This window comes from Ctenopharyngodon idella, chromosome 15, assembly GCF_019924925.1.
Source record: "Ctenopharyngodon idella isolate HZGC_01 chromosome 15, HZGC01, whole genome shotgun sequence".
Taxonomy (NCBI): domain Eukaryota; kingdom Metazoa; phylum Chordata; class Actinopteri; order Cypriniformes; family Xenocyprididae; genus Ctenopharyngodon; species Ctenopharyngodon idella.
This window is the reverse complement of record NC_067234.1, coordinates 9,692,733-9,712,887: the sequence shown is the minus strand read 5'-3', so window position 1 is coordinate 9,712,887 and position 20,155 is coordinate 9,692,733. Positions and strand designations below refer to the sequence as shown.

Sequence of the window (20,155 nt, the reverse complement as noted above, 5' to 3'; positions counted from 1 at the left end):
CAAAACAACTCACACTGAAATGTTCAGATCAGACTGAAATGATCAGGGATCTGCAGGATATGCAGAGCTGTAGGTGCTACACACAGGAAGGAACAGTAAAATGTTTGACAATCTTACTCACATTTAATTGTCAGTTTCTTCTGTTGTTAGTAATAATAGCATTGATCTTTATCTTTACTTCTTCTCCACAGTTTCTGATCACCCAAAAGGCATACTGATAAGTAAATGTGGACAGTCAAGAGATGATTTAGCTGTGGAATGTTTCTGCAGTTGGTTTTCAATAAATGATCTTTTTAGAATGGGCAGGGGGTTTAGTTTTTAGGCATTTACAAATACAAGTATTGATATTGTGTATTTGTGCACACTCATTTCCACCTATTTTTATGATTATAGTACCTTTGTTGTTATATAGTGTACTTGCATTGATTAATTTAATAACCCAGATAAATGTAATCTTTAGCTGATCACAAAATTACCATTTGTCTTATAATGTACATTTTTATATTTATTTATTTATTTTAGACAATATAATATAGAATTTCAATACTGGTAATTTATCAGTTCACCACAATAACATTAATAATAATAATAATAATAATAATTATGAGCTTATTGGTATCAGTCAGAATTGTATTGCCAGTGCATCCCTAATTATTATGTTAACACTATGTTTTGTGATCTTTTATTTCAAAAAATTGCAAGCAATTTGCTTTGTTGTATGTGAAAAAAAAAACAGTTAAATTCACAAAGTATGTCTGTGAAACAAAAATGTATCTAATATTCTCAGGGTGAACTAGCCTTTCACTGTTTAACAGTTTTTCATTAATGGCAGATGCTAATGGTTGGAGTACGGGAAAACCTTGATAATGTGGTTAATCTAATGTTGTACAGTGTACAGTGAAATTATGTAATGATGGAAAGTGAAAGGGTAACTGATATCACAAGGGAGTGTGGATATTTGAGTCATATCGGTCATTTATGCAACTCCCACATACTGTATCTGGGACTGAACATTCACAAAGCCATAAATTGTGGGTTGGGGGTTTGTGGTTAATTGTTTTTGCAGCAAAGAGTCACAGATTTTATCATCCACTCAGGGCCCTTGCATACACACCTGAGGATGCAGGTTCCCACAAGGGTTGAATTTCAGGTGAGTTCAACAGAGCACAAGACTTGTCGAAAGATATAGTGAACCACCCCCTCTAACGCTTCACCTCTTTTTTTCTGCTCTGTTCTATTTAGTCAGGCAAGAAAAACCTGACAGACATCAGCGTGCACTGTGTGCTTTCTGTGTGCTGGGGAAAATCACACTAAGCATTAATGTGTCTTTCAATTCACAACCATTGGCTGGTGCAAAGAAAAAGTCAACACAACTTTTCCCCACTCTGCATTGCTACAGGAATATTCTTCATGGCCCCACAAGTATTTGAACATTTAAAAGTCATCTAAGACTAATTTAAAATGAGTCTAATTTAAAAGTCATCACTTGATTTTCAAAAGTCAACAAATTTGCAACAGCTGAAAGTAAAATTTTTGACAAGTCAAACATGTCAGTCTCTGAGTAACATGTAATTTATTTAAGCCAAGAAATAAACTTTTTATAGCACGTTTTATAATTTCATTACGTAAAAAAATAAATAAAAGTATAATGAACTACGCAAAAAACATTTCAGATGTCTCCAGCACATTTTTAAAATCCACATCATTTGAATATCACAAAATTAATGTCTGTCAAAAAAATAATGTTCACAATACACTGTAGTATTTACGAGAAGCAGTGGAAATGAGTACATGCATTTCCTGGAAAATCCACACTTTTGAATGCATCATCTCTTTCCGAGAAGAGGGAGAAAATGCCAGCTTGAACGGCTTTAACATGCTGTCTGAAAGAGACAATAATGTGCATAACATATAACGCACATGAGTATAAATTTGTTTGCTGAAATTAAATCAGAATAATCAGGGAACTGAGTGAAATACTTCACACTACATGCTAAAGAGAATAGATGTCAAATCAACTGAAAAAAATTTGCTGGGTTAGTGAACATCGTTCAACGCTTCCTGATCGAAACAAGACGTCGTACGTTATATTTTGACTGTAGGGCTGGGCGATATGGCAAAAAAAATAAAATCTCGATTTTTTTTTTTTTCAGAACGATTGACCGAGTCACGATTTCGTTTTTTTTTTTTTTTTTTTTACTGTTTAACTAGTCAACTTAAAAACTTAACTACAATATGATTTAAAGAGTTAGTTCACCCAAAAATGAAAATAATGTCATTTATTACTTACCCTCATGTCGTTCTACACCCGTAAGACCTTTGTTCATCTTCGGAACACAAATTAAGATATTTTGATTAAATCCGATGGCTCAGTGAGGCCTCTATACATAGCAATGCCATTGTAACTCTCAAGATACATAAAGGTACTAAAAAGATATTTAAAACAGTTCATTTGAGTTCAGTGGTTCTACCTTAATATTAAAAAGCGACAAGAATACTTTTTGTGCGCCAAAAAAACAAAATAATGACTTTAACAATATAGTGATGGGCTGATTTCAAAACAGTGCTTAGGAGCTTTACGAATCAAATCAGTGATTCGGATCTCCTATCAAATGGCTAAACTGCTGAAATCACATGACTTTGGCGCTCCGAATCACCAATCCGATTCGTAAAGCTCCGAAGCAGTGTTTTGAAATCAGCCCATCACTATATTGTTGAAAAGTCGTTATTTTGTTTTTTTGGCGCACAAATGTATTCAACTCGCGTTTAATAACTTTGCCTTTTTTTTCCTCATTCCACTGCCTGCGTCTCATTTTTATAACGCATTTCTGAATTAACAGCCGCTTTTAATGTGTTCTACGTTCATAGAGCGTCACATGAGAGCGGTTAATCAGGCGCGCCGGCGCCATCATGAGGTCGGATCATTTTCTTCTCCTAATATGGTTATCATTGCTGTACTGTCGCCCAGCCCTATTTGACTGACATTTTTTTTATGCACAAACTACACATTCTGATTCTGACATTTCTAATTTGAAGATTTTCAATAATGATGATAATCTTTTTAAATCTTTTTCAATAATCTTTTTGTTTCACTATTTTGGCAATAGATGAACTGTTAAATGAGTCATCTTGAGATGAGACCCTGTAGTCATCTAATTTGACACTTATATGCTGAAGTAAGATTCAGGAACTGTTGTAGTTTGATCACTTGATCACCATCTTCTCAGCTGTTTAAAAGATTAAGGAAATTGTCAAAGTTTGTTAAAATGTTGTTTAATTTTCCAATAAAAGATAATACATTTTTACATGATTTGTTACATTCCATACCCCTTTGCAGATTTTGAGCCATATTTATATATATATAAAATATATATATATATATATATATATATACACACACACACACACACACACACACACTGTATTTATTTTATTTTTTTATTTTTTTGTCAATGTCAATTTGCAGACTTCAAAAGTACTCTAAATCCACATCTTCGCTTCCCAACGACAAAGACAAACATGCAGTTGAAAGAGTTGGAGACAACAATCAAGCACACACTCCAGATCCAGGACAGATATACTGTACCACAGAATTAATAGAGCCCATTAAAGGATGAGTGATACTTTACGGAAGCCACACACTACATTGTGACATACACATGCTTCTCGGGGCATTTTCCTAACTTCTATGTAACGGCCTAGAAAGTGCTTTCAGTTTCATCATTTCCCTTGGTTAACTATAACAGACTAAAACTCAGAATTTGGGTAACAGAGGCTGATACTAGATGCTGAGGGGGCGATTTCTGCCCGCAGCCATTATGTAGTGCAAATGGAGGTAGGGATGTATATGCCGAATGGTTTCAGCACTCTTCAAAGCCCCAGTCATGTCTCAGACTGTGAATAAAACATGAGGTATACACAAGGCGCACCTCACAAAGAAACCTCTAGGAGAGCCAGCACAGATGAGGAGGGAATGCTTTTGATTTAAGCAGCATGAGCAATCCTACTTGAGTTTCCTAAAGTTCTCTTCTGTTTATGCCTCAGCCTTTCACTTGTACATTTTTATCTTGTTTTATAGGTCACACTTAATGCTTATAATGCATTTGTTGCTGCACATAGCTCAGATTAAAATGATCAACAAGCCCTCTATCGTTCAAAATCCTCAGACTTAGACTTAGACGACACACCCACAAATCACCCGCAATCTGTTTGCTGGCTGTCGGATGCATATTGCACACAAAAATGACAAGAGCTGACTGAAAATCAGCAGTTTCAATCTGACAGGCCTACCAAGAAACAAAGTCATTTTTATGGAGTATCAGTTTGATAAAATGACTGCTGTTGAGAATTGTCCCATTGGTTTGGTCTAAGATTGTCAGGTTAGTGGTATCAAATGTTAAAAGTTACTCAAGAGTTTCACAAAAATGCCCCAAACTCAAAACAAACTATAGTTGGTGACTTCATATGTCCCTCAAAAAATGTCAGAATAAACTGCAAACTGGACCACGCTTCATGCTGACAGTCAAAAACCTGACTCTCACCTTTTTAACCAATTGCTTTTTAACCAATTGCTTAGGCTCTCTGCCAAAACGTGAGTGTGCTCATGTAGGACTAATTCATTTTCATGTCAACATGAATATCAACCATGGGGACAAACTGCCCAGGGACCCATTCATATTGCCCAAGTAAGACACAGACAGTTTTGCTAGGCTTAAAGTAGCCTCCAAGGAGCTGGAGTGATTGTTTTACATTCAGGTGGAGTGAAACTAAGCCTGGCCCACCTTCAGCTTCCATTCCTAAAGCACTATAGCCAAGAAACACCAAGAAACACTTTGACATTTCCTTCTTCCACCTATTATTTATAATGCTTCCCTGTCATGCTTAATTATGTCCAATTATGTTGCTACATCCTTAAAAATTAGATTGAAGGTTTAGTCTTCACAGTAAGCATTTCTTATGGGTGTACTCATTTACTCATCATAATGCCTTTCTCATATGGCTTTCTATCTTCTTTCAAACACAAAAGATGATATTTTGAAGAATGTTTCAAATGTTTTTGTCCAAAACGTTAAAGGGTTAGTTCACCCAAAAATAAAAATAATGTCATTTATTATTTACCCTCATGTCGTTCTACAGATGAACGAAGGTCTTACGAGTGTAGAACGACATGAGGGTGAGTGTTCAGACTGGTGTGTCAGCTCAACGCACATGCTAGATTGTTCATGAGCATCATGACGCATGCGTTTTGTGTTCATGTGAGATCTGGCATTGTTGCGTGAACGCTTTGGATAATATTATTTTGTAAATAAAGTGGTAAATTGTTTTTTGTTGTTTTTTTGCACAAAGCACTCACGTTGCTTCATAAAATTGAGTTTAAGCCACTGGCTTGAATGTACTTTTAAGATTTGAAGTACACTACAGGTGCATATTCAATTCAATTAAGTGCACTTCTTTTTCATCACTTCATTGGGAAGTAAAGCATGAACAGCGCATTATTAAAGAATATCATTGAAGATTGTTCAATTGATATAAACTGGGTTAATTAAAAGCGATCTCTCTAGATAAGCAAACGGAGCAATCATAATATCCCACTTTCTCTTCCATGAGAGGATATTCCACAATCCCCCTCTGTTCCCAAGTCGGTCGTAACTCTGAAATTAGGAAAAAACAAATTCATCTCTAAGCCCATAACACTTAATTACTAGGCAGTCCTCTGACAATCGTGTTTTCAAGGCCTGCTTGACTTTGAGTAAACAAAACCAGGACATGTATTAATTGACTCTAACCATTTATATGTAGGCTGCACGCTTCAAATGGCTTTATGGGAAAGCCATCATTCAAGAAAGTGCTTAATAGAGCAATTTATCAAATCTTTGATAATAGAGCACCACAATGCATAGCATGGAACAAAACACAAAGCCATTCAGGCTGTGTTTGCAGGATTTCATCATCCTGCAATTTCTGCTTGTGTTTTTGTTAACCCTTTATGACGTGTCTCTCTTTAAGAGCCAATAAAAACTGAAACCAAGTAGGTAGCACAATAATTCTTTTTGCATACAAAATCAGAGACTTTACGCATTCAGATAATGCCTCCAACATGCTCCTGTTGCAATTCTACAAAATGTGTTCTCTTAACAGAAGATTTCAGAATTACACAAAAATCGATAAAGCGCTCATCTGTGTCTACGAGTAGAGATACTGTATAGATGCATCAACCTCAAGTGGTGTCAAACAGTGAAGTCCCAAGAGGCTAATATAAGGGTAGGGAACAAAGAACCAGAACTGACCTGTTGACCGCAAGTACTTCCATCTGTTACAAAAGCTGAGGCTACAGTACAAAACATATGGTTTTTATTTCTGTACTAAGAGATATTTTTCCTAGATGATCAATAATTGTGAAAAAAATGCACTCATTTGTACACAGTGGTGCCATAAAGTATTTGAAAACTTAAGCAACTATTAAAAATGAATTTCAACAGGTATCAAACTAAGTGGCATCTGCAAATAAATATATCTTTTCTGAGTCATTTTAAACCATGTAAACTTCTTTTTGTTAAGAAAGTGTGTGTACACTCACTGGCCACTTTATTACGTACACCTTTTCAACTGCTTGTTAACCAACCCTCTACAATGCAAGTAAATCACTCGCACATGCAACTAAATTTTCTTGCTAGGCAAATAATTAATGTCTGTCATTAGCCATTGGCTAATACATTTTTAGAATTCACTCGTGCAGCATATTTGACGCACCGTTAAGACCAAAGTATATTTCGGCCATCCGCACACCGTCCGCATGATGTAATTTTCGTAATCAGGAGGGCCCACGGATGTCCACACACCCTGTCTGCGTGCAGCCCAATTTTTGAGACAGTGCGGACGGTGCGTATACAACAGCACGTGTGAGTGACTTGGGTGCTTGAAAACAAAATCTGTCTTTTCACACTCACGGCCAAAGCGAGTATACTTTGAAATGCTCACGCACTTAATTGTGCATGAGATGGAGCGGAAAGCGGAAAATGAAGTATACCCGGGCCTTTAAACTCTAGTGTGAATGTGCTGACTCGACACGCCGTGGCTTAGCTGAGAGCGCTAAGTGTTTCTCTCATACACGCAATGAGAGGTTAGAGAGCGAGAGTCTTACCACGTAGAATTGATAGTGGGCGGAACTAATGCACAAACGGCAATTTCATTGGCTAGTGCTCACCTATTACTGTTTTGATTTCAGCAAATCAGTTCCAGTGAACGCAAACAATGTGATTAATATTCATTAACCCAGCAGCTCAGAGAAGAATGGCCAGACTGGTTTGAGCTGACAGAACTCAAATAAGCTCTCAACCGAGGTCTGCAGAAGAGCATCTCTGAACACACAACACGTCCAACCTTGAAGCAGATGGTCTACAGTAGCAGAAGACACACCGGTGCCACTCCTGTCAGCTGAGAACAGGAAACTGAGGCTATAATTCACAGAGGCTCACCAAAATTGAACAACAGTAGTTTGGAAGAACATTGCCTGGTCTGATGAGTCTCAACATTCAGATGGTAGGGTCAGAATTTAGTATAAACAACATAAAAGCATGGATCCATCCTGCCTTGTATCAACAGTTCAGGCGGTACACTTTTAGCTCCTTAGTAGCAATTGAGCATCGTTTAAATGCCACAGCCTACCTGAGTATTGTCCATCCCTTTATGACCACAGTGTACCCATAGTCACCCGATCTTAATCCAATAGAGCAGTGCTTCTCAAACCTGTCCTGATGATCCCCCACCACTGCACATTTTGGACGTCTCCCTCATTTTACACACCCGATTTACCTCATCAGCTTATTAGTAGAAATTTCAAGACTTGAATTGGGTGTGTTCAATGAGGGAGACATACAAAATGCAGTGGTGGGGAGTCCCCAGGACAGATTTGAGAATCACCTTTGGGATGTGGTGGAACATGAGATTCGCATCATGATTGTTCAGCCGACAAATATGCAGCAACTGTGTGATGCTATCATGTCAATATGGAGCAAAATCTCTGGAGAATGTTTCCAGCACCTTGTTGAATCCATACTATGAAGAATTAAGGCCGTTCTGAAGGCAAAAGCAGTTCCAACACGCTACTAGCAAGGTGTACCTAATAAAGTGGCCAGTAAGTGTATATATTCTATCTTTTTTTTAATTAAATTCCATGTGGTCTGATATTGTAATGCAATTGCATTTAAACATTGTCCAATGTGAATTAAGAATGAAAATACTTCTTGGAGGGACTATATGGAAATGTGTTTTGTTAAAAAAAAAAAATCAGATGTCACTGAATCACCACCTCCTTATAAGTTACATTTAGTTTGGTTATATTTTTAAAAGACCTTTAAAAGAATCATGTGCCTGCCTGCAGGGCCCTTTTTAATTAAACAGACACCCCCATCTCTCCCTCACACACCCACAGTAATCACATCATATCAGTGTGTTGATGTCATTCTCTGGGGAATTGGTCTGACACATGTCTCTATGTGTATTAGACAGATTATAAGATTTATGATGTGGGTGTAGTTAATACAACCCATAAAACTTACTGCAATTTGCGAAGAAATTTTGGATTCTGCCTCCGATGAGCTATGGCCTTTATGTTCACCATTCACTCTGCTGTATTCAGGAGGTTGCTGGGAGGCAGATCTACTTCCCTTGGTCTTCCTGTTCCCGGGGCCCTGATGGACGATGTTTAAGAGCTGCAGTGTGCTCTCGTGTTCCCGGTCAGAATTTTCTGCCTGACCACGCTCATAGCGGTCCTGGCAGGTGGAGTGATGCCGCCGGCAAAGCTCTATTCTGGCACGCAAGCGCTCCACTATGGCGCTGTGGAGCTGAGGAACGGCTGATCCTCTTGAAGTGGCGATTGGTGTGATTGATCCTCCCATCCCGACGCCCAACATGGGTGCAAAACCACTTGGGGTGGCCTGGGTCGGAGCAGCCTCTCCCATGACCTTTAGTTCCCCTCTTCTTTAACCCTTTAATGGTCACAACAAAAAAACAACAAAATTATTTATTTTTAATTAAGTAATAAAACTTTTGTGCAATATATTTCAACTAAACCATTTTTTTTATGTTTACGTGGAATAAATCAAATATGCTCCAAAAAGTATGCCCAGGCATCCATATTCTGCAAAAAATACTTTAAAATATGGTTTTCACAGACAAGGCTTAAGCTAGTCCTAAACTAAAATGCATGTTTGAGCTAATTTATCTGAAAGCAACTTGTACTGACATATTATAATATAAATATATATATATATATATATATATATATAAAAATAAAAAAAAACACTGTGTTGTCAATGTCGATATTGTGAATTCATATACTTGCATTTGTCATTATATCATTAATATTTTACCAAGATCAAGCTTAAATCAAATTACGTTTTTGACCCGCGAATGTCGCGTTTTGCCCGCCATTAGAACGGCCGCACCTGAGGCAGTAAGTGCATCGCATTACGTTTTCATCAACTCACATGTTCTAAAATTTACTGTAGCTATGTGGTCGATCAGTTTTTTCAGTCGATCAGTCATTTGGACAAAATCTCATGTTACAAAAGATATAGTGCTACACACAGGCTTTTAAAACCACTGGTTGTAACTCGACGTAAATTGCTAGACTAAAACACTTTTCTCCGCTCCTCAAATACATAAAACATTAGCCTTTATATATAGTGTTTCTTGAATAGAGAAAATGCTGTACTTATTCAAACGACCAGTTATTTATTTACCCTTATTATCAAACAAGCAGAGAAGATGCAAACTGCGCATGTAGCACTTCTTTCGCTGTAGAGAGGCGGGTGGAATTATGACGTTTGACCGACAGCCAATGGACATACGAGGTTTAGTCACAAGCTGATTTTGAAACCCACAGACAGATGTAAAGGGTGACCAATAGTTATTAGAAATAAAATGACGAAATAGGGAGATATGAGGTTTCTGCCCAACAGCGACAACATTTTAATTTTTTATTCATTTATAAAGTAGCCTAATCTTACAGAGTTTTATCATTAGGCTATGGTGAAATAATAATATTAATAATAATAATATTTATTATTATTATTATTATTATTATTATTATTATTGTTATTGTTATTATTAAAATATATATATTATTTCTCCTCACTATAATTGTAACTTCAGGAGAAATAACAAATCCATCCCTGTAAATTAATAGCAAGGCAATAACAACACGTTTTTAAATAAATAAGCACAATAGGGACGTTACATTAATGTTATTTAAGTTTCACCAAAGTTCCAAAGAGAAAACGTTATAGTGCAACGTTGTTTAAACTGTTATTTATATTTAAACATTACCCTCGTAAAAGTAAAAAAATAAACTATTTTAAAAAGTTGTTACAAAGGAAGTTTGGTGAATTTTTCAAGAAAAGCTGGTTTGTCGTGTTAATTTGTTATACAGATTATATAACGTTTGCGCTAAATATCGTTCTTTTTACCTTACGTAAACGTTTCGACGTTATTACAGCCAAATAAAATGTTTAGGAAACGTTTTAGAAAACACATTTGTTTGTTATCTGGGTATGCAAACTCAATGGAAGTACGCGAAATTACGAACGTTTCTATTTCTTTTTGATGTCAGACAGACAAAATGTCCTAACAAAATGCACATGAAATTAAAATTGGATTTACTTATTTAGTATATCGCATATTATTAAAACACTATGCATTATTACTTTCCAGTGCACGGGGGTGTCTTGCAGCTTGCCAGTTTGCCAAAATCGCAGCGTGCGCTCATTCAACTCCATGCAAGGTGTAAGAAATCCACAATGTGCTATCAGAAGGCTTTATACAGTTCTGCACCATGGAATAAACGCAATCACGCTAATGCATGCGGCTAGTCGGTCATACCCCAAAGCACATATGGCTATAACCAAGGGTCCCTGTCAGCTGACAAATAATACAAGCAATTATAATCCATTTACTTGAAGGTAGAAATCCGCAAACTTCGAGAGAGTTCAGGCAGTGTACAGGCACTTTCCATCATTGTCATCATTGACGCTGTTTACGGTTCCTTAAGGTGATTCCCAAACAAACTAAATAAAACTCGAGCTTCAGGGCGACTGGACTGGCGTTATCCGCGCAGTGGATTGTCAGCAGTCCGAGCGCGTACGAGGTTAGTCCAGAGAGGCTGGCTTACCGCAGGCTGACTACAGACTCTCATTGTAAAAGCAGATCCCTCATGCTGTAAAGAAATCCTGCGATTGGTGAGCTGTCATTTTGCAGGCTCTAGTGGTCCAAGCAGTGAACTACGTGAAAGCAACTTGCCTGGATCACTGAAGGGGTTTTGAATGCGAGCCACAGACTGAACCAATATGAGTAGAGGAGGTTGTTATTTTTAATTTGGTTATGTTGAACTCGTTACATTTAAGGATTCATACATAGCTTATTAGGGAGACCGGCTAGACGTCTACCCAGCAAACATGCTCCTTCTGGTTCTTCTGCTCCTCTCACCATCCCGGTCTCTGCATTATGGAGCCATGATTTAACAGGAGTTTCCACTTCGGATGCTGTGGCCTGGCTACTTTTTGTCCCGGCATCTAAAGTGAGAAGAAAAACAACAACAACTGAGATGTTAACATAAAAAAAATTAAAAATAAATAAAAACAAGGGTTGTTCCAAGTGTCATGTGTAGCTACACTTGTGTTTTCCCAAGGATTTCCACCTCAGGGAACAAAGAATATTTTGAGAACCTCTAAATTAACTTTGACTGGAGAAGATTTGGCAAACACTCCAGTGCGTAGGCTATTTGTGTTTGCGCTCTGGAGAATGCCAAATGTTTCTATTTACAACATGATTTTGCAGCGGTGAGCAATGTAACCAATGACAGGCATGTTAGCCGATCTCTTGAACGCAATGGCCAATCATTGGTGTTTAAGTTAATTATAATCCGCTCACCGGATGAAAAAAAAAAAAAAAACGCCGGAGTTTTTGTTCAGCTCTGAGTTTGCACGCTCGAGAAGCCTCTCATTAATAAAGTGTAGTCTTTGGTGTAGATACGATGTAAGAGACTCATTGTGCAGATGAGAGGTCGCTAATTAATGATAATAATCGATTTTAAATTGATTATTAATCTGTCTGTGTACACTCATGACATATTGAGAAAGTAAGAGAATGAGAATAAATAAATGTATGCGTTTGTGTGTTGTCAATTCAAATGTGTGTATGTGCGTGCATGGGTGGGGGATATGGGTGAAAAGAAATCTTATTGGCTCGTTTAGTTTCGTTTAATTGGCGCTTTTTCCACACATGAAAAATGACATGGCTCAAAATGAGTAAACGCTCTCTAAAACAGCTAAATTCGATTTAAACATTTGCAAAAGGCCTAAAACTGCTGAGTATGGATGGAGAATCTTTGAATCTTTTTTTTTTTTTTTTTTTTAGAAATTTCAGAGCATCAAGAGTGTTGAAAACAGTGCCGTCTTGAGGCAGGTAAAATTTACAGCAGCCATAAACCTGAGTGCGCAGTTTTCTTCACGTTAGAGGAACGTTTTTTTTTATAAGGTATAATGTTCCTCAAACGTTCGTTCAACTTAATTTTAATTTAAAATTCAACATTTTAGGTACGTTGATTTGTAACATTCCAAGAACATAAATGTCCAGTTTCCTTAATGTTAGTAGAATGTTATTTAAAGGTTAGTATGATGTTCCTGAAACATTCTTTCAATCATTCAAACACCTGCTGTGAACAAGCACTGAAAGAAAGAGAAATAAGAACGACTTTCTTCATCCACAGCCTTAGATGAACTAAAGATAAAAGACATTAAATCTCTCAAGATCTGATTAAACAACTCCACAAACAGCATTACCATGCTTCACTTATTACTAACCAGACTGACTTTATTTCTGTCACACATCTACAGAACTTCTTATTGAGAATTAACAGAGGTTTAGATGTTGACGTCTTATTGAAAATGCTTTGTTTGAGGTCACCATCGTGGAGATCAGCGTCTGCTTTAGTTGAGCTCTTGTGTTACTTCTTTATCAGTAATTACAGGTGTTTTCAGAAAATGTTTCTGCTTTAATAATAGACAAATGATTGCATTCAACTGTTTAATTAGTTGCTTTTTCTGTAGTTTTACTTTTGAAGTGTTACATGAAAAGGAAATCAATACAATACAAATTTTATTTATATAGCACATTTAAAAACAACTGGTGTTGACCAAAGTGCTTTACAAGAGCCAACGTAAACAATAAAATAAAAACACATAAAACATTAAAGCGAATAAAAGACAATAAAACAGAAAACATATGGACTAAAGTTAAATAGAAGAGAATACTTAAGTCAAAGATGATAGAATACTAATGAAAATCAAGGAATATTAAAAACAATTGAGAAAAGATAAGTTTTCAAAGTGGATTTGAAGATTAACAAAGTTTGGTCGGAATCCCCTGATCTGAGTGATCTCGACTGTGAGGGTGAATGTAGTAGTTCAGATAAATACTGTGCATGGGACCTGGTTCCACAAAGACTTAAAAACAAATAACAAAACTTTAAAATCAATTCTGTATTGACCGGTAACCAATGGAGCAAGATCAAAACCGGTGTAATATGTTCACTTTTACACTTCCTTTGAAGAGCCGTGCTGCTGCATTTTGAATTAATTGCAAGCGTGTGATACATGTCTGAGGAGCACCAATATATAAAGAATTACAATAATCTAATCAGGATGTTACAAAAGCATGCATAACAGTCTCAAAGTTCTTAGCAGACAAAAAGGGCTCAACTTTGGCTAAAAGACGAAGATGGTAAAAACAGGACTTAACTACAGCACTTGTCTGCTTATCATATTTAAGGCTGTTATCAAGCAAAAACCCTAGGTTCCAAACACAGGTTGTACTGTATGGTAAAAACGTATTAAGATCAAAGTCATGAGTACTGCGATCATTTGAACCAAACAAGATAATTTCGGTCTTACTCTCATTAAGACTCAAGAAATTACTAGCAAGCCAGAGTTTTAGTTTGTCCAAACAGTCCAATATCGGCTTTAAGGCAAGCTTATCATCACGCTTTAAAGGCAGGTAAATTTGTGTGTCATCAGCATACAGATGAAAAGATACCCCATATCTAGATAGAATAGAACCCAAAGGGAGCGTATAAAGATTGAACAGTACCGGGCCAAGAATAGAGCCCTGAGGAACACCAGAGCCCAGTTGCATTTTAGATGAGGACTGTTGCCCGATGCAGACAGAATAACTCCTATTAGTTAAATATGAGCGGAACCATTGTAGCACCGTACCCCGAAAGCCCACACATATTTCTTGGCGTGATATGAGAATGTTATGGTTGACCAGGTCAAAAGCAGAGCTAAGATCTAGCAAGACCAAAGCCATAGATTGCCCGGAATCTGTGGTGAGCATTACATCATTCATGACTCTTAAGAGTGCCGATTCGGTGCTATGACAAGCTTTAAAACCAGACTGACAAATCCAGAAATTTCTCATGAATATTGTTATCGTTCAAAAAAAGACAGAAGTTGGCTTAACTGCTTTTTCTAAAATTTTTGAAAGAAAAGGTAAATTTGAGATTGGGTGGAAGTTACTCAAAGCGTAGGATCCAGATTTGTTTTTTTAAGATGAGGCAAAACCAAAGCATGTTTGAGACAGTCGAGTACGGTCCCAGTGTAAAGACATTTAATGATGATAGACAACAAATCAAGATAGATGGCTTGAAAAACTTGCTTAAGAAAATGTGTGGAAATCACATCCTGAGGGCAACTAGTAGGTTTTAATGTTGCAACAATCTCATTAAGGGAGTCCAAGGAGATAGGCTCAAAGACAGACCATGTAGAGAAGGAGACAGGGACATCAAGTGGCGTATAGGCTGACGAAGGTATTTGAGATTTAATCAGTGAGATCTTATTAAGATATATCACAAAATCCTCACAAAGAGAATCAGACATCTCTGGGAACTGATTAAAAGTAGGATTGAGAACAGAATCAGTTACTGAAAACAAGGCATTAGGCCTGTTGCTGTTAGATAAAATCAACTCTGAAAAATATTTACGTTTGGTAGCATTAGCAGCTTACTGAAATGCAGAAAGGGAATCCTTTAAGACTTCATAAGAAATTTGTAGTCTATCCTTATTCCACTTGGGTTCAGCTCTTCTACAGATCTGTCTGAGAGAATAAATAACATCATTTAACCAAGGATTAGAGAGAATAAATTCAAATGATGTGATAAAACTCATTCATAACACTGAAGTAATTTACGTAAGATTATCCAAAACTATTTAAAAGTTTAAAAACGACACACTTAGACATCAGCACTCATCATACAAACCTCAGCAATGGTGACAATAAAAAAATAAAAAAATAAATCAGCTGCATAATTTATTCATGCCGCAATGAACCATGAATGTGTTTTGTAAGCTGTCATGAAGCATGTCACCATTGTTGTGTTTCATATGCTGAATGATGTCTGTGAGAGTATGACACAAAACATGTTTTAAACAAAATTAACGATAATAGTGTTATTTATATATTCACAGACATCAACATTCAACATCTGAAACACAAAAATGGTGTTGCAAATTATTTCTTTTCACACTGGTTGAGTTTGATACTTTTCAACAGCATTTCAATTCCTTAAGTCAACAATTACAGAAAAGAAAAAAAGTATTTTAATGCAGTCATTTGCCTGTTATTAAAACAGACATGTTGATCTGCTTTATCAATGCAGAAATGCATTATCAATTTATTTTTTCAAATCCATTAAAGGATTATTAGGCTGCATAAATTAGGTCAGCCGGAACCAGGATCACTTCCTGTAACACCAGATGTACTCATTACATCAGAAGAAAAATGGCATCTACGCTAATATTAGTCTTTCTGTTTATCCCGAGGTTTACCGTAGTCAACCGGATCCAGGCAGTATCCAGGTGAGATTGAGGACCTACGCCTTGACACGACCACAACGCACCCCTGAAGTGTCAGCAGAGATTGAGTCAACTAGATCATCCATTGTGAAGGCCTCATCGACACGACAGCCAGTGGCACAGTTCCTCAACAAACCGTCCATACCGGCGTGATGAATACGATTCTCAACTGGATTGAACTGGAATAAATACTTTGAATGTTGCGATCCTATCGGGCTTATGATAGCTACCTGAATCGTAACAAAGCACTGTTTGCCAGAGGAGAACTGGCCACCTGACTAAGCCTGGTTTCTCCCAAGGTTTTTTTTTTTTCTCCATTTTAACACCTATTTGCCACATGATGTCACCTGTTGGAGTTTGGGTTCCTTGCCGCTGTCGCCTTTGGCTTGATTAGTTGGGGACACTTGACATTTGATATTCAACAGTGCTTTGCATCTGCCTACATTGACACCATTTTCTTTAAGAGCTGCTGTGCAGCCAAAATTATATACCAGTTATCACTGTAAAGCTGCTTTGACACAATCTGCATTGTAAAAAGCACTATATAAATAAAGGTGACTTGACTTGACTTGACTTGACTTGACTTGACTTTCTGAAAACACCAGCAATTGCTGATAAAGTAGCAACTCAACAGAAGTCCAGCACTCAACTAAAGCAAAAGCTGATCACCATGATGGTGACTTCAAATGAAACAATAAGACATCAACATCTAAACCTCTGTTAATTCTCAATAAGAAGTTCTGTAGACGTATAACAGAAATAAAGTCAGTCTGGTTAGTAATAAGTGAAGCTGGTAATGCTGTTTGTGGAGTTGTTTAATCAGATCTTGAGATATTTAATGTCTTATTTTCATTTAATCTAAGGCTGTGGCTGAAGAAAGTCATATTTTGTGTTCTTATTTCTCTTTCTTTCAGTGCTTGTTCCCAGCAGGTGTTTGAATGAATGAAAGAATGTTTCAGGAACATCATACTAACCTTTAAATAACATTCTACTAACATTAAGGAAACTGGACATTTTTATGCTCTTGGAATGTTACAAATCAGCGTTCCTAGAGTGTTGAATTTTAAATCAAAATTAAGTTGAAAGAACATTTGAGGAACATTATACCTTATAAAAACGTTCCTCTAATGTCAAGAAAACTGGACGTTTTTTACATTCCTAGAACCAACGCTGAATATTTAGAGAACATTCTTATAACCAAATTCTGTTTGGGATTCACATGGCTGGAAAGAAAGTGAGGCTTTGTTTTTCGTTAATCACATGCTTCTGTGAAAACAATACACACATTTCGGGAAAAAGACGCTCAGAGATAACGTAAAAAAAAAAAACTAAACAAAAACAAAAAAGGTCACAAAGCAGCTATCTACACAAGCACTCTGATGTGCTTGTGTAGATAGCTGCTTTGTGACCTTTTTTGTGACCTTTTTCAGTTACGTGCATCGTATTTTCTAAGTGTGTGTACAGGAAAGAGACAGTCAATCAGTCGATATGTACAGCATTAGATCATTCCCACCAAGACAACAGAACGCAACAAATATGGTATCAAAGCAATAATTGATTTAATTGCTTTTTGCGGACAGCCAAAACAAAAAAACAAAAAAAGAGGAGAGGGTGAGGGTAGGGGGTGAGGAGGTTGTGCTAGTTCTGTGCATACCTTGAGATAAAATCCTGCAGGCGCCCCGGTGCAGTGTAGACAACTAGAACCGAGATGAGTTACAGCTTTTTAGTGATTATAGCTAAAGGAAGTGCCTTTTGCACGCTTTATATAATACTGTCATGAACAGAAGAAGAACGACAAGGTGAGTACAAAATAAACAGTTATTATTTTAGATAAGCAGGGATTAGCGGGGTGCAAACAGGTAAGGAGAACAGTCACAGAGAAACGTGTTGGTGGACTTAGCTGGTGGTAATGCAGTCTTTGTGTGCAGATGTGGTGAACACGGTGGTGACTGGGCAGAAGATCTGGGGAGATAACAAGAGGAACAGAAGGCAGAAGGCAGAGAACAGATGATGAATCAGGATCGGCAGTTAAGTACTCAGGTGAGTAGCAAAGGTGAGTCTGTATAGTCGTGAGACAAGACCAGACAGAGTGGTAAAGTGCACAGGGGTTTTTGAATGGTGTCTTGATGAGGGTGTGCAGGTGCAGGTGATAAGAACTCCAGTGATTGTAAACGAGTGGGCGGATGTTGATAGTTGGATGGATGGTGTTGAGTCTGTGACAAATACATTCAGAATTTGAATAAAACTTTTGTTTTTCATACTATAAGAATTACACTCTGCAAAGTTTCAGAAGTGACATCTAAATCCAGGATTCACGCTCAAAATTGCTGCCATAACCATTACGCGGGACAAAAATATGTCAAAAAAACAAATACCCATTAAGCAATGTAAATGCAGACTAGAAAAATATTTGAAATTTTGTATCAATATTTTTGAAATTCTATTCCAATTTTTTGTAACAGTAATGACTTACTAAATACTAAATAAAATATCTTAAATGTCTCACTGTACATTGCTATTCTTGTTATGGTGGAGCCGTTGCTTACACATTACATCTGCACTTTACTAGAGCACCCTCACTAATTTCAGAAGAACCCTCAGTGATTTGATTCTGGAACCATGCCTGCTGAGAGCATCAGAACAATTTACTAAAATTGTCAACACAATGTAACAAAAAATCTGTCAACTTGAACTCACCCTCGTGTCATTCCAAATCTGCATGATTTATTCCATGGAAGCGAGCAATACAGTAATTTTTAAACAATAGTTGGGTTAAATAAAACTACTCAGCATGTTGGGCAAACATTTAACCCAACCACTGGGTTAAAACAGCCCAATCACTGGGTTTGTCCATTTTCAACCCAACTTGGGCTGTTTTTAACTCAGCATTTTTTAGAGTGAACTATCCCTTTAATGTCTTTATTAAGAAGTCATTGATGACTTTAACTTGCAGCATGAATATGCCATTTTTATTCAAATAATTGCAAATACTGAGAATGTGTCTGACAGTCAGCAATGTACTTCCACAGCAAAAGATACAGTGACCTGTGCCTGAGCGGCTCTTCTTTGGGTTTATTTAGCTGTGGTTGACACAATCAAAAAGGAGAAAAAGAGAGAAGATAACTGAATATTAGTCAAATATTGCATAAATCTATACCAATTAAAATGTATTCATTTTTCATCAGTGATTATTGAATCAGTATTTATGTCCACACCTGATCACTCTCACCTGCTTGTGACTTTCTAGTCAGTAAACCAAAAGAGCTTGATTAGCTTGTTCGAGTGTGTTGGACCAGGGTTGGTGCTAAAGTTTGCAGGACAGTGGTCCTCGAGGGCCAGAGCTGAGATCCCCTGAAGTATGTTCTGAACATGACAGTTCAGAGATCCAGAATTACTGCTAGATCGATCACTAACAACAGTGGTGTCCAGTCCTGGTCATGGAGGACAAACAGAGAGTGTAGCTCCAACCTGCTCACACACCTGAATCTGGTGTCGTGAACAACAGTTAAGATGGCATTCCAGGGACCAGTTTATGACAGGGCCCCTCTCTAACTGCCGGTGTGAAAGATGTGCCACACTCTGATTGGATCCTTGGTGATTGAACATAAACAAATGTTCAGCAACATCAGATAAGATGCTAAGACAACTGCCAGACACCTCTTCCAGGGCAGGAAGGGGGACCTTCTGCACCCACCACCACCACCAAGAAGAGGACTTCTCATTGGACGACACATTGAATCTAACCACCAAACTCATTCCTAAGGTTTAGGCAAGAACTGCCATAAAAAATCCTTCGGGACCTCCTGGATGCAGCAGCAGTGACTAAAATAAAGAGAGGCCACAGAGATCTATCTAAATCCATTCATACCTATGTTTGGAGGCCTTAATTTGATTTAAACTGCATCACATCCACTCCATCTTCATGCAAAGCACAGTTTATGTTAATGGTTACTGACTGTTAACACAACAGGTCACGGGACAGACCTGTTAACAGATAAACGAATGCATGGACGACAACTTCTTATTGTCTTTGGTCTCCATCTGTTCCCTATGATGCCTTTAATAATTTGAAAGAGGTTTGGTAAAGAAATAATGCATGGGTGAAATGTTACAGACACTATTTTAACCCCTTAAGCCCTGAGGGTATATTCAGAGTTTTCAGAGTGACACACAAAAAAGCAAAGACTCGTAACTCCAAAACTGTAGCAAGGAGAGTCAAAAGGTTGGTATCGTTTGAAAGGAAACTT

At 37.3% G+C, this 20,155-nt stretch overlaps 1 protein-coding gene across 2 annotated transcripts in view; it reads right to left on the bottom strand.

Annotated features, from left to right (window-relative positions):
- Positions 1-11,229, bottom strand: part of zmp:0000001236 (mastermind-like protein 2) — a 90,887-nt gene extending 79,658 nt beyond the window's left edge. The window contains exons 1-2 of one of the 2 annotated variants that reach the window (XM_051862107.1): positions 10,956-11,229; positions 8,559-8,987 (exon numbers count right to left, since the gene is read on the bottom strand). In XM_051862107.1, coding sequence (XP_051718067.1) covers positions 8,559-8,960 — 402 coding nt within the window. In that variant the 5' untranslated portion in view covers positions 8,961-8,987; positions 10,956-11,229. The other variant, XM_051862108.1, reaches the window with a different exon arrangement.
- Between the last annotated feature and the right edge of the window lie 8,926 nt (positions 11,230-20,155).